Source organism: Seriola lalandi, unplaced genomic scaffold (assembly GCF_002814215.2).
Source record: "Seriola lalandi dorsalis isolate HSWRI2012SDOR001 ecotype SW California unplaced genomic scaffold, Sedor1 jcf7180002054861, whole genome shotgun sequence".
In the NCBI taxonomy this organism is placed as follows: domain Eukaryota; kingdom Metazoa; phylum Chordata; class Actinopteri; order Carangiformes; family Carangidae; genus Seriola; species Seriola lalandi.
In genome coordinates, this window is record NW_019525414.1 from 5,014,512 (window position 1) to 5,029,306 (window position 14,795).

The 14,795-nt window shown below is 42.4% G+C and overlaps 1 protein-coding gene across 1 annotated transcript; it reads left to right on the plus strand.

Moving 5' to 3' along the window:
* Positions 1-695: 695 nt before the first annotated feature.
* LOC111670610 (E3 ubiquitin-protein ligase DTX3-like) lies at positions 696-5,044 on the plus strand. The gene is made up of 3 exons (XM_023427393.2): positions 696-1,283; positions 2,906-3,123; positions 3,683-5,044. Exons 1-3 carry the CDS (start codon positions 978-980, stop codon positions 3,759-3,761), a joined length of 603 nt encoding a protein of 200 aa, XP_023283161.1. The 5' UTR covers positions 696-977; the 3' UTR covers positions 3,762-5,044.
* Positions 5,045-14,795: the final 9,751 nt, after the last annotated feature.

Sequence of the window (14,795 nt, forward strand, 5' to 3'; positions counted from 1 at the left end):
AAGTTGTCTTTATATATTTTAATAAGAGCTTTGTAAAGGATCAGTGTACAGTCACATAGTGCAATTGCAGACTGATATCAAATGGAGTGTACATTAACTTTATAGAAAAAAGAAAGAAAGAAGGAGGCAGGGTCAGGATGTGTGTGTGTGTGTGTGTGTGTGTGTGTGTGTGTGTGTGTGTGTGTGTGTGTGTGAACAATTCTGGGTGCCATCCTGACTGTCTAACTGTCAAAAAGAAGCAGGTGTGTGTTCAAGGACAAACTACTCCCTAGTTTGTACCGGACAGTACCAGATAAGGAGCATACATGTGGGAACAGATTCACATTCAAGAATATACAAAGCCAGGTCACACAAAGTTCAAACCAGGTTAAACAAAGTGCAGAATATAATTTTTCTATTACAGTATGCATGTATGTGCAATTTCTTAGTACCAGTATGTGTAAGTGAAGTATTCAGTTTTGGCCTCGGCGGCTTCTCATAGTTAATGTACTTCAGATATTCACCACTCTTTTGTTCAACCCTTTTGTTTCTTTTGGTTCATGAACTGTGACCTCAATGTCGGTGACAGGGAAACTTTTCAGTATCAAAATCAAACCAATCACCGGTGAGTGCTCTTCGCACCACTTCCTCGCACATTGACGTGTGGTGACACCCACAGGAAATGAACAGACCTCTCGTGACGAATAAAGTCACTTCTTCCTTTAGACAGACTCCCTCCCGTCTCCCGGTAGTGCCACCCCCCCCCCCTCCCCCTGGTTGGGGTTAGGGTTTAGGGTAAGTTATGATAGAGCGCGGCAGAGATAATTAGCTAGGTTAGGAATAATGTTGGGGGTTAGTTAAGGAGGGTAAAGGAAACGCATGTCGACGGGGAAACAGACTTCGACACAACACCGGTACTCCTCTTTCCTTCCTTATCTTTTTATTTACGTCACAACTCGTTTGCGTCCATTCTCGCAGCCAGGCAGCATACCGGAAAAATGGAAAACACGAGAAACAGCCACTCTAATGTGGTCCTTAAAAGTACAGAGGACTGCGCCATTTGCTTGGACAAAATCCAACAGAGGAAGATGTTAAAGTGCCTTCACTCTTTTTGCTCTCAGTGTATCGACTCGGTTTTCAGGTTTAAACCCGCTTGTCCGATATGCAACACCTACCACGGAGTGTACACGGGGACCCAGCCGGAGGGGACGATGACGGTGACGCGCAGCTGGCAGCGCCTGCCCGGCTTCGAGCACTGCGGATGTATTGTCATACAGTACAGCTTCCCAGCAGGGATACAAGGGGTGAGGCTGACTGTGTACATGGAAGCTGTAGAGGCCACATGTAGGCTGCATATTCACAGAGCAACATCTTTCAGCTGCGTTTAAAACCACATCTGTCCACCAGAGAGCGCTGTCTGCTTCTAAATACAGTTCGACAGCCCTGCACGGACACATAAAAACATCTGGATTAGGTATCATAACAGTTCAGCGCCACTTAACCATCATGCACCTTATTTCTCCCGTAGCTTCAGCCTGATGAAGTAAAGCAGCCTCTGTTGTTAAACGGTATAGCCTATGTTTAATATAGTTATGTTGAAGTGGGAATCCTATGGAGAGGTGATTTAAGAGGTGCATCCCTCTGTTGTCATAGAAGCACATGTAGTGGTGGAGGAGGACAGCTGTGCTTTATTTCTAGATTATTTGCCCACAACCCAGTATAAACTTCCCCCTCAAAGTGATAGCAATATGCTTTGAAAAAGTTATGTCAAAGCTATGTATGTTCTTCTTTATTATTAACACTCACAATTAGGCTCAACAACTTCTAATGCTTGTGGGCACCTTTTGAAAGTGAAAAGAAATAAATATAACCCCTGCTGACAGACATCAAAATGAGCCTCTCTTCCTGTCTCTTTGCCAACAAGCATGGGGCAAGAAATGTGCTGCAGTCAGTAGTTAACAAACTGAAACTGAAAGAGGCGAGCTTCCTGGACAATGATCCAAAGCAGACCTCAAAATTCAACATGGACTACTTCACTACAAACAAATTCAAGTTTAAGCTTCTGGATCGGCCCTCGCAGTCCCCTGACTTGAACATCATCGAAAAGTCTGTGGGTAGATCTTAAACATGCTGTGTGTGCAACACAACCTAAAAATATCACAGAAGGTGATCTGCAGGAAGAGTGGGTGAAAATACATTAAAGAAACTCTTAGCTGCTACAAAAAGCATTTGCAAGCTGTGCTATCTTCCAAATTGCAGGTGACTAAGTTCTGAAGCTGGGAGAGTACCCAAACCTTTGCACATGCTCCAATATACTCCCCCCCCACCCCCCCCCCCCCCCAGTTTTTTAAGTCCCTGAAATTAAAAGAAACTGTACATTAACATTTTAAGAGAGAATTATTGTAAAGTTTGTTTGCTGCAAAGGAGATATTTACTTCTTTTCATATAAAAATTCAACAAATTCAACAAAATATGTAATTTGCAGAGGGCTGCTCAAACTATTGCATAGAACTGTAGCTTCCAAATACTGACAAAAAGATCAACAGCTGGACACTTTGCTAAGAGATGGGCTCTTCATTAGAGCAGCAATTATAATGACTATTGTGTGTGTGTGTGTGTGTGTGTGTGTGTGTGTGTGCAAGTGTGAAAGAGCACAAACAAGTGAGGTAATTCCCAATGTAACTGCAAATGTCTGCAGAAGTAACAATGGGAGTGGGAGAGTTATCTGTATATAGTTCAGAAAATGGCAAAGAGAAACAATGTGTGTGTAGGAGAGGGGCAGTGTGAGAGAGGACATATTTTTGGATGTTGTGCAACAGTGAAAGCATCTTTAAGAGTTGGTTTTGTGAGCATGATACCTAAAAGGAGGATTGTCATTAACTGAGTATATTACAAACAGTATATTTTGTTGTTTACCATATTACAGCCTGAGCACCCAAACCCTGGAGTGAGGTACAGCAGCACCTCTCGTACTGCCTACCTGCCAGCCTGCGAGGAGGGGGAGAAAGTCCTGAAGCTGCTCAGGAAAGCCTTCGACAGGAGACTTGTCTTCACTATCGGACAATCCGCAACCACAGGCCTCAACAACGTCATCACCTGGAACGACATTCACCACAAGACCAACGTTGGAGGTGGTCCACAATGGTATGCACATTATCGCTGTAGGAGAATCACTGATCTCACCCATGAGTGTACAGGAAATTGCCTTGAAGGCTTTAACGCAGGATTGAGGAACTCATCGGGTGAAAAAGATCAAATTCAGTTTCATGTTGTGCTCCTCCGATGAAATGTTGTTTGTGTGTGTCTGAGCCAAAAGTTGTGCTAACCCATCTGTTGATATTGAGATATCTCACCGGACAGGAGCAACTTTGGCCTGCTGGTGGCGCTAGAGGAAAAGTCAAGGGGTCACCAAATTAAATGGGAGTCATTCCTCGGTCACTATGGATACCTGCAAAAAATGTTGTGACAATTGATCTAGTAGTTGTTGAGATACTAGCACTTGATGGCCGCTTGAGTAGAATACTGTTGCTGTACAGCAAAAAAAGTTTTTAAGATCCAGTTTTATACAGTTAGTTGTCCTCTTTGGGATTAAGAAATTCTATAACCTTCCATGTAGCGACACTCTTTTCAAAACTAATTTAGCTGGATACATTTCAACTAGCAGTTGCTGCATTTTCTGATTGCTTGTGTTTCTTCATTCCAGCTTTGGATATCCAGATCCAGCATATTTGTTCAGGGTTCAAGAGGAGCTTCGTCTTAAAGGAGTGACAGAGGAAGACTAATGGGTGAAGTCATCCTTCAAGTAGATTTAATACTGTGTATTGTGACAAATTTCCGTATTTCAAGTCTGCACTTTTTTTAGACCTCAAACAGGGATCTTCACGGCTGACACTTTAAGATGTTTTTTTTTTGTGTTGAAATTGATTTATTAGATATAAGACATGGAGGTTTGTGGCTTTTCCCAAAGATTTCCAATTGTTCATTTCAACTGACTATGCAAAGAATTACTTTAATCACAGGCCATACAGTAAGCAGTACAGTAGGCTATACTACTGATCATCAGATATTTCAATCTTGTAAATATGCCATTTTCTTCTGTTTTTAACATGGCGTCACATGGGATCATAAATCTGGTGCCTAGTGGTGGTAAAAGCAGTCTTCTCTTGATCAGGCTCACAGTCGGCATCAAGAATGTAGCCAAAACAGGTAAAATAATCCTGAGGGCTACGGCAGGCAGAGCAGAAGAAAGACAAAGAGTGACTGCTAGCTGTGTCATATATAGACTGTGGTGAAATAGACTGATGACGATTTGACCACAACTGTGCAGTTTTGCATCCTGTAGCACATTTCTAAATGTAACTGCATGTACCAACATATCATTACCGTATACTTCTAACTAACACTGTTATGGACTGTCTAATTTACTATTGCTGATGTCTGGTGGCTGCTTTGACATAAACTGAGGCTCTGTCCACTCATTCAACCAGTGAAGCCCATGTAGGAAACCACTGCGTACATGTGATAGAGATGACATTTGTTAAATTTATAGGTAAAGTGTGAGATGTATGTGTCATTATGTTTAAAGTCTGGTGATAATCTACATTTCTCTTACTGTCAACAAATCCCAAGAAAAGACCAAAACCAACAATCAGTCAGTCCTACTAGCAAGTATAGCTTACGTAACCAAAGCCTTTACATTACACTGTACTGTATACATTCAGATGAACAAGGGCATTGCGTTTTATTTTGAGTTGATCCCACATGTTCCATATTTCCCAACAAATGCACTTTACTCCCGTTTGAGTAACCTTTGTTAAAAGCTGGTTTAGGAAATTATTTAGCATTTAAAAAAAAGAAAATATATATTTGTTACACTTTTTTTTTTTTTTTTTTTTAATTGACACCTTCAATTAAGATAAACAGTTTTGGGGCTGCGACACGAACAAGCCGGAGAGTGCTAAGCGTTATTCTTTTCCATGGTAAAACATCAGGTGTACAAAAAGCACATTCATTAGGTAACATACTGTGTTCACGCAAGTGTCAAATAAAATGAGCGTCAAACAAAGTGTCAGCAGTGCTCTGAATTCATCAGCTCTTCCTACTTTTGTATCTTGCCTTTTACCCCTCTGGTCCACTAGAGGGTGATGCTCCCCTCAAAGAAAACTGTGTGATGGCGTCTGCTTGGTATGCAGCTGTAACATCATCACAAACCCACAGTCCCGCAGCACCTCCCAAACCTCATTGCCCAAAGTCAGTGAGAGGAGCAGAGCATCTGCTGTAGATGATGAGTCATGTGTTTCTATGGTGCCCGGGGCAGCTTTAGCAGCAGCAGCATTTACTGTATCTGTACGATGGAGAGAAAGGACGTCGCCCTGTGTTTGAGCACATTGAACTGATCATCTGTGGATTTCTGATGGCAAATACTGTAAGCAGAGGAGATGACATGCGCATACAGACACAGATTCGATTTAAAAGATTAATAAAGGCGAAAGAATTAGTGGCTCATCTGCTATTCTTTTTAATTGAGGTCATTTGCATGTCTACTCATGTTAAATGTGTAACAAGTGTCTTACAGTAGCCATCACTAAATACAAAATGTTGCAAACAGAGTTGCTAAGAGTAATTAAAAGCATTGTATTGTCTTGTGTATTTAGATGCAGCAGAGCCTGACACACATGCTCTGTTTTTGGTTTTCTGGGCTCTGTGGTATCACATCCAGCTGATCGCTTTCTCAGCCACAGCACAGAGCTATGGGATGAAAAAATACCTTTAACCTATATTTTCTATCAGGGAACGCGCACATGTGACTGGGTGGAGTTATTGGGCTCGTTCTCTTCAGTGCTCTGGTGTTAAGCAGCTCGGGGCATTTCTATGGCCTAGGATCTCAGGGCATCTGCTGCTCTCACAAAGCAGACCAGGACCCATCTGGTCAAATGTACCACTGCCCCCACCTCCCCCATCTTGCCTTTTCTCCCGTAATTCATCAGTCTAGTCCAACCATTTCCCATCATCATCATCCATTTTCTTCTCTTGAGCCTTAATCATTCAGTATTAGCGCTGTTTTTATCTGCCACTTCTTCTCCTTTCTGCTGTGTTGTGTAAATGGAAAGCATCCCCTGTTGTAACTTCATGAACATATTACACGTTTGCACACTTTTTTTTGTCATTTCATCACTATCTATTTGTTATTTTAACATAAGTGGAAAATTGGCAGTTGAGCAGATTGTGAGACAGGCAAAGAAACACGGAGCATGCATAATATACAGATAATTACTGAGGAAACACGACAAATAAATCCGCTTTTCAAAATTCACTTTCAGTTCAGTGGATGTAACCTACATTTGAACATCAAATATTCCATGTGAAAGGCTGAGGAATGTCTCTATAAGAAGACATCCTCCCAACTGACAATCTCTTCAGGCTTTATTGTTTAAACGCAAATTATATTCCTAGTTAAACTGAAATGAAATGACAAACACTATTAAAATTCGATGACTCTTTGTCCCTCTCTGCAGGTATTTCCCTTCTCTGTCAGTGTCCATCTGGACATCTGGGAAAAAGGGCAAAGAATTACAGAAATTTAAAAGAGCTATAAATATGTATTAATGATTATGCACATTAATATCGTGACAAACCTCCTTCTAAAATGGATTGATGACAGAGTGAAAATAAGCTCTCAGTGTATGGATTAAAATGGATACATCTGCAGCTGCTTACATTCATTTCCATCAAACGCGGCTCTACAGTGTTGTGGCAGGACGGCGTGAATACTCCCCTGCCAGCCACTGAAAATAGCAACAAGACTTGGTTGATTTCATGTTTCTGGGTGTGACTAGACGGCCGCTCAGGAGGGGCTCCCGAGAAACACACAGACACACGTACCCATCGGGCGGGAGATGTGCGTTTGTTTCCTGTACTAGAGATGATAAGAAAATCATTATGTGACAATGCAGAGCTGTTGTTCTCGCCCCCTCTCCCCACTGTGCTCCTTAATTAGAGTGTCTCTGGCTGTGGGGAAAACCCTGGCACATCGCCTGCCTGCCTCCTCATCCTCTCATCCTCTCCCAATCACAGATATACCTGCCTATCTGGGTGCAGGGCACGCTACTCTTCTCCTTCCACTGTAATGGAAATCAACTCCTCCAGACGTAGCCTACTTTTGCATAGCCTTTGAAGGTATGTTTTTTTTATTTCTTTTTTTTATATCTTCACCCAGTTTCCTCTTTTAACGCCAAAGTTGACAGAAATAAAGATTCTCTGCCTTCCCTGAATTAAAAATCTCTATATTTAAATCATAAAGGCCAAACAAGGACATATGAGGCCGTGTTTGTGTGTTAGGTAAATGGACAGGAGGAGGCCGAGGAGGCATCTGTCTCCATACACACTCTTTGTGTGACAGAATGTCAACCCACACCGTTGACATGCTCATTCACTGCGCCTGAGGCTGTTTGCTTAAGAACAGCAAAATAGAAGGTGGGTGTGTGGGTGCTTGTGCTTCTGTGGCTTTTGTCTGTGTGCCCTTGACTGCATCTGTGTGTACAGTATGTACGAATACGCACTAGTGAATACATGAACGTGTGTGTTTGTGTTTGTGTGTTGTGTGTGTGTGTGTGTGTGTGTGTGTGTGAGAGTGAGTGTGTTTGTTGAGGCAGTTTCTCACATTCTGTTCTCTGTTTCATAGCTGGGGCTACATGGCTTTTTGTCTGCCTGATTTAGCAGAACAGACCCTCTGCTTTTCTTAGTAATGCTGACAGATTTACTGACTTACTTCGCCGACAGGACACAACAGCAATGCTGGCAACTATTGGGGTCTTTGGCTGGGTTGTCAGCGTCACAGATTGAAGGCTCTGCACAAGCTGTTCTTCATTAGCGAGCGCCTACTTTCTCCACGATATGAGGATAGTAGTTCCATCATCTGCCCTGTGGACGGAGATTAAAACAATGTCCAGTAATTACCTCTCCAAACTTAAATTAGGAACAGTGTTGTTTATCATGCTCATATGATAAGTATTTTTGGTCATATCGAACATAATACCCAGCCATCTCATTCATCCGACAGTGTAAATGGATGTGCAGCAACATGAAAATATTCAAAAGGACCCGAACAAAAACCCCTGCAAATACAGTCTGGATAGAAAATATTTTCTGGGTGCTCTGAGGGATACCAAACTCCTTTGTTATCCTTCCTGTCTGCATCCTCAGCCTTGGCCATCCACTCTCAGACTGTCTCATAGAAGAGCAATTAGCTGTGGCTGTCATGGCAACTAGCATGACCTTTCTATCATTTTACAAACAAGAATCTCAACCAAGGCCCGTCTTTCTTTTGAACAACTGGAACAGCTGGAGCTTTTTTTTTTCACATTAGCGGTAAAAATGTTTCTTTTCATTATAAAAATCTGACAGAGGCCGGCAGAAATATGTGGTGGTGAAGATTCTGGACACGTCGCACAGAGCCATTTGTTTAGTGAGTTTTAATGCAGCCTGTTCTATTTTACACGGGAAGGTCGTAACCTGTGGCGCCTCGACTGTATGTGAGCAACACTCAGACACCAGTTGTCGTACTGCTCGAATAGCAATGAGCCCTTTTATCTCTTCAGTCATATAGATCAGTTTGGAATACCACAAGTTTAGGTGAATAGAAAATATTGTTGTTGGGACATATTGTTATCGAGGACAAATTATACATCTAATAGAAATGTAGTGGATCTCCTCATTTCACCCCCATTTATTTACACTGATAGACTGAAGTAGAAAGATGAAAGTAATTAGTGTTAACCAGTTGTTTTCCGTTAAATTACCAAATTGCTGCTGTCACAGAGGAAGCATCGTGATTAGAAAAAGAATCGAGCTCAGGCACAATCCTGTGCAAAAGCTTTTATGGCTTCATAAACTGAATATACAGTGTAAATATAAATATGGATCTGCTCAGAGAAAAACGTTGTGCTTGCACAACTGTATATTTCATATTGCTGTGCCAAAGTGTAGGCTGCTGCAGCTGAGTGCACTTGCTGGCAGAGACTGTGAGCCACACAAAGATTTTATTTAACAATATGTGATGTAACTACTTCGTGTACTATAAGGCAGGGTGAGCATCCATGCAGAGACATGGTTCAGATTCAAAGAAGATCAGGCTAAATCTGTCGAATTATCACTAGATGCTAACCAGTGTTTTTTTTTTTTTTTTAATACATCAAGATGAAGTGTGTGAAGGTGGGGAAATCCTTGCACTTATGAAGTGGGCCCCTTGCTTCACCCGTGGTTTGTTGATGTGGAGATGTCACACTTGCAGATTGCTCAGCAGGAGTTCTTACAATTAGCAAATGGAACAGCTGCACCTTATGGCAACAAACAGCTCACTAAGCAGTTTAGACGCTGAATCATAAAAGCAAACAGAAAGCTTAATCATATCAGATATAGGATGGTTTGTGAGTAACTATTCCTGCTTCAGTTTGTCCTTGTACAACACAAATCAGTGTGAGTCATGAGTTACATCTTCATATTCATAGCTCCACTGGTGTCCCTTTTTTTCAGCCAGGAGAAGAGGGCAACGTTAAGAATCAGATTATACCAACAATCCAGTGAAGTAACAGATGTGCCCCTCACAATCCAACAGAATAAGGAAATTCCAGCAGAAGCATAGAGTTCATCCTTGAGGAAAATACGTTTCACATTCAAACCTGAGTTAGTTTCCTGGCACACACACTGTACATGTCTAAATCAACAGCAAACGCAATCTAAGGCCAAGTCCTTCATTTCATGACTGAAAATATTTGTTTTGTATTTAAACCGAATATTACAAATCATTTGAAAACGAGGATATCATGTAATACGATGTAACACATTAGTTAAACACAGTGTGGATCTATGAATATTTTGTCTCTACTCAAGAGCCCCTTTGAATATCAAAAGCCATCTCAGCAATTAGAGATGGAGAGGAGGGAGAGAGTGAGCATTTAAATATCGCCACAGTCATTCCTGTCGCAGAGGAGCCTCTACGGTCAGTGTGCAGGCAGAAAGGATAGCAGCTCGCAGAAAATGCATATTTACTTATCAAAGACTCCCTCCAACCAGCTGTGGATCAAACAGCCCCAGGAATATGCAAGTCAAAGAAGAGAGGAAGAGGAAACAGAGAGAGAGAAAAAAAGAAAGAAGAAGAAACAGTTTTGGAAGGGAGGACACAGACAGAGGGCGACGAAAATCCTCCACAGGAATGTCTTTGGAGCTGATGTGTTGCATAGTAACAGACTGCATTCCCGTATGCATTAAAAACTTATTTTATCTTTCTCTTCCGCCTTTTTTTAAAGACATTAATAGTGCGATGGCCACAGCCACACAGGGGAATCTCATTTCAATCCTACTTCACCTCATTAGTTATCAACACACTAGCAGTCAACCACACCCAAATAATATCACTTGTAGTCAATTACACTTAAACATTTAATATCACATTTTTAGTTTGCTTTACTTAATATTTAGCTATAGCTGGCGTCCATTTTGTTTACCCCTTTGTGTGTTAAGCCACTATATGTTTTCCCTCATGTCTCATTGTGTTGGGTCAGTTTGTTCAGTTAACATGTTTTTTAGTTGTTATCTTGAGTATAGTTATATTTGTTGACCTCTTTTATAAGCCTCATTATTATACTCTTGTGTTATAATATTTTTCTAAATAAACCTCAGTTTTTTTCAACAGTTCCTGTGTTCGTGTTGCCTCACTGCTCGGTCCCTAACAGGTACCCAAACAACCAGCGGGTTTATATTTATTATACTGAGATATTCTCCTACCAGATCAAACAGGATCACTGACCTGCACCTTTCTTCTTTAATCTCTGAAATATTTCCATCGATCCCCCCGCCACCCCCCCACCAGCAATTTTTAATCTCACTTTGTCCCAAACAGAATGTTAGGTAGGATATGAGTTAAATATAGAATAGATTTAAAATATGAAACCATCCACCGGACTTTCCAGTCTGCTAGTCTGCTATGAACTCCCACCTGTTAATCTGCAGGAGGTCAGAGGTCAAAGTATTATGTCTTCAGTAATATGTTTTGGGATTTGCCATTTGTATCATTTTCTAAAGAGAAACAAATGAGAGGTGAATGGAATATTTGCAGATGCTGGTGCAAGTGTGATTGTTGGACAGATAAATAGAAATGTCACAACCTTAAACTCCGGCCAAAAGATGAGCAAGTGCATGGACTAATTGTGTTGGCAGAGGCTGCAAGGATGCTCAGGTTGGCAGCAGGCTAAAGGCCACATCCACCCAGAGTCTGGCATGCAGGACTCATGTTCACTGTATCATCAGGTTGCTTCAGTATTTGTACTGCATGTGCCGGGGGAAGATACTGCTGCGAGTCAGTAAGTGAGGCTCATACAGTCTATCTACACCAGGCTCTTGACACTGCCGTTATACTGTAAGACAACAAACCTACACTGCAGTTGGATGGTAAAACAGGACTGATACACTTTCTATGGAAAGGCATCTCTGCAGCTCCACCGCCTCCTTTCAAAATCCATGCATTGTACGTCATCCCCTTCCTTTCGTCTAAAAAAAAAAAGAAAAAGAAAAAAGGAAGGAAACATGCTTTTATTACAGATGTGCTACCTGTTGTTGTCATGACAACATTTCCATGCACTGAAAGTGTTGCAGATTGCCGCATCAAATGCAAGTTAAATTCCAACATTGATAACAAAGTCGTGTCAGCTTGTGTTCTCTGTAAGAAAGAGTGACCACAGAAGCCTCTCTCATCAGGTTGTCTGTTTCATCTTCACATCTTTGCTCCAGCTTGGCTTGTTTTAGTTTCCTGTGGATGCTTTCCAGCCAGCAAAGACCTCTTCCCAATGCAGTGCTTATGTAATCTGCATTGGCTCTATGCTTCAGTTCCCCCTTTGAGTATGTACATGCAAGAACATCCCTCTAGTGTGTGTATTCTCGGTGCTTTAACAGCTCCCTTGTCACTAAGGATCAATGTCATTGCTTGGCTCAGTGTTTTCTCTTAGATCCACCCCTCCTCTTTTAACACTTCAGCGTCCGTAGCTGCTGCAGCAGGACAAGCATGTAGCATCACTCCACTTCATTTTGAGGTAAAATAGACATGAAGTTTAGTCTAAAAGATATTGAGTGAGTGAGTGAGTGAGTGAGTGAGTGAGTGAGTGAGTGAGTGAGTGAGTGAGAGAGGATGTCCTCCCATCTCCTCTCTCACCCTCCCCCCCAGGCTCTACTCTCTCTCCATCTTCGTATTTCACTTTGCCCAACCCCCCAAGCACGAGAGCAAGAGAGTTATTGCTCAGCGGGAGGGCCCTGTGTGCATCAAGGGCTAAGCTGAACACACACCTCACACTCCCTCAAACCACTAAAGGCACATGCTCCCGCCTGTAGCCATGGTTCCCTAAAGAGGAGTGGCTGAGACAAAAATGAGCAGAGTGCTGCCTGCAGTACCCTCGGCCTCCCTTTTGTCTGTCTCCCATCCTTCCCCCCACTGCTAATACTTCTCTCATAGCTGCAGGGACCTTAAGGATAACAGTTGCACACATGCATGCACACGCATGCAAGCTGATCACTGATGGAGACACACTCTCTTTAGAGGAATGCACTGCTCCTTTTAATGGTTGCTGATGATACAGAGCAGGTTCATCCAGCAATTTAAGCTGCCAGATTTAGATTCAGTGTCTTGATGTGTACAATTAAAGCGGTGCTCATGCACATGACAGCGGAGTAAAGAGTAAAATGATGGTGGTGAAACACAGCAGAGACACAATATGGTGTAATTATGGAGTAATTATCACTGCTGTACACTCAGTCTGCCACAGCTGACCTAATCTAGTATTTTAATCAGCATGAAGGACAAAGCATCGGACCCCGCTATTTCTCCACTGGCGCATCCGAGGGGACGGGGCTAATGGCCGCTGTACCGCTTCTCTCCATGTTATTTTGGCTTGTGCAAACACACGCGGGTCGTTGCCCATAGCCAAATCCACTGTGTGTGTGTGTGTGTGTGTGCGTGTGTGTGTGCGCTCCTCCTTCCTTACCCTCTTGTACTCAGACAGTGTCACATTGTGCACAGCAGAGCACGCCTCGGCCTTTGTGTGCGGTTGCCCAGTGATCACAAAGAAAGGCAGAGAGCATGTGCATGTTTGTGTGTGTGTGGTTGTGTGTGTGTGTATGTGTGTGTCTGTGTGTGTCTATGTTTTGCATGTAAGGTTCAGATTGGTGCACTCATTGGGGAACATCTTCTGTGCAACACAGCCCCCAACACGACCTAATAAACAAAGACACTCTAAAAATACATGGGTGACATTTTTTATATCGGCTATCATTTATTTGCAAGGAACTATTTACTAAATAAAACATAAACACTGATGTATTTCACCAGACCTTTCATCTGGCACTAAAAACTTGCTTCAGAGCACTTTATGCTAAGTCACACAAGTAGTGTATTAGGATTAGAACAAACAGGTGATTACTCATCCAGCCTGCACGTCTGGTGCCAGAGACACGTTTCTGCCCCGTCCCGGTTAATGCATAAGGATGTGTCCTAAACACAACACAACACAACAATTTCTCCATTCCTTTGAAAAACAACAGTCAGTGTCAGAGGAACAACTTGTGCTTTCCCACCGTGGCCACAGGGAACATTAAACAATTGCTCACATTTGACTGAGCTCATTGGTGGTGCTGCCAGGGAAACACAAGGTCAAGAGAGAGCGCTAGGGGAGCCGTAGGTTTAGCCACAGGAGGGAGTTTAGGGTCAGGGGTCACACACAGAGAGGTGGGGGTGTTGGAGGAGCTGTAACACAGTGTTTAGTCCTCACTGAGCCTGAAGATGCAGAGTAAAGATTTGTTCAGGTAGACAGTTACTGTTGTGTGTGTGTGTGTGTGTGTGTGTGAAACAATGATCCAGAGGATGTGACATTCATTTTTTATCAAAGTCAGCAACAAGTGAAGTAATGATATATTGTTGAGAGATATTTTGTCTTCCATCCACAGACACTCATCTCTAAAACCTCAATCCAATATTTTACTCTGCATCCGAAAAAGAGCATCATTTAAAAAAAAAAAAAAAAAATCTAGATTTTAGTTCCAGCCTTTTGCAGGAGCTTGAATAGAAACGGTGAGGATAAAAGGCATAATAGGAATGTGGTGATCATGTCCTGGTAAATCCTGTTATACTGCCCCTTTTGTGAGTGAAACTGGTTGAATAGGAAACTGATGGGTTTGGATATTCTGGCCCTGCCCTGCACTGCGGCAGAGGCAGAGAATCTGGTGTCTGTTTGTCTGTAAAAGAGAGAGAGAGAGAGAGAGCGCACACACTGCAGGACTCAACACCACATCACACCTCATCAGTAATCAAAGCTCAGCATACAGTATATATCTGCACAGGTGCAGGTAGACGGATGCACACGATTCATTCATGAGCAGCGTTTTCTTTTTCTTTTTTTTCTTCTGTTTTTGAGCGAATAGGCAGATTTGAATCTGCCTGCACACAACAAGTGACAGGTTACTTCTGGAGTGTGCCGTTGTGTTGCTGTGTCCCTGCAGAGAGTTATCTGAGGACCCAGGACGTGATGTTAATATTACACAACAGCACTGAGGGCTGTCTGCTCAACGCTACATAACTCCCCTCAGATCACCCTTTGTACAACACCGTCCAAACATGCAAGAAGCAGTCCAGTCCAGTCCGGCCTGAACTCTGACTCATTGTACTCAGCAGTCGGATCGCTACTTCTTTTTTTTTGGTCACACATATATTTGAAGTAGAATATAATCATGGAAACTACAAAGAATAGGAAAATGCCTGATGATGCATCTTCCAGCAT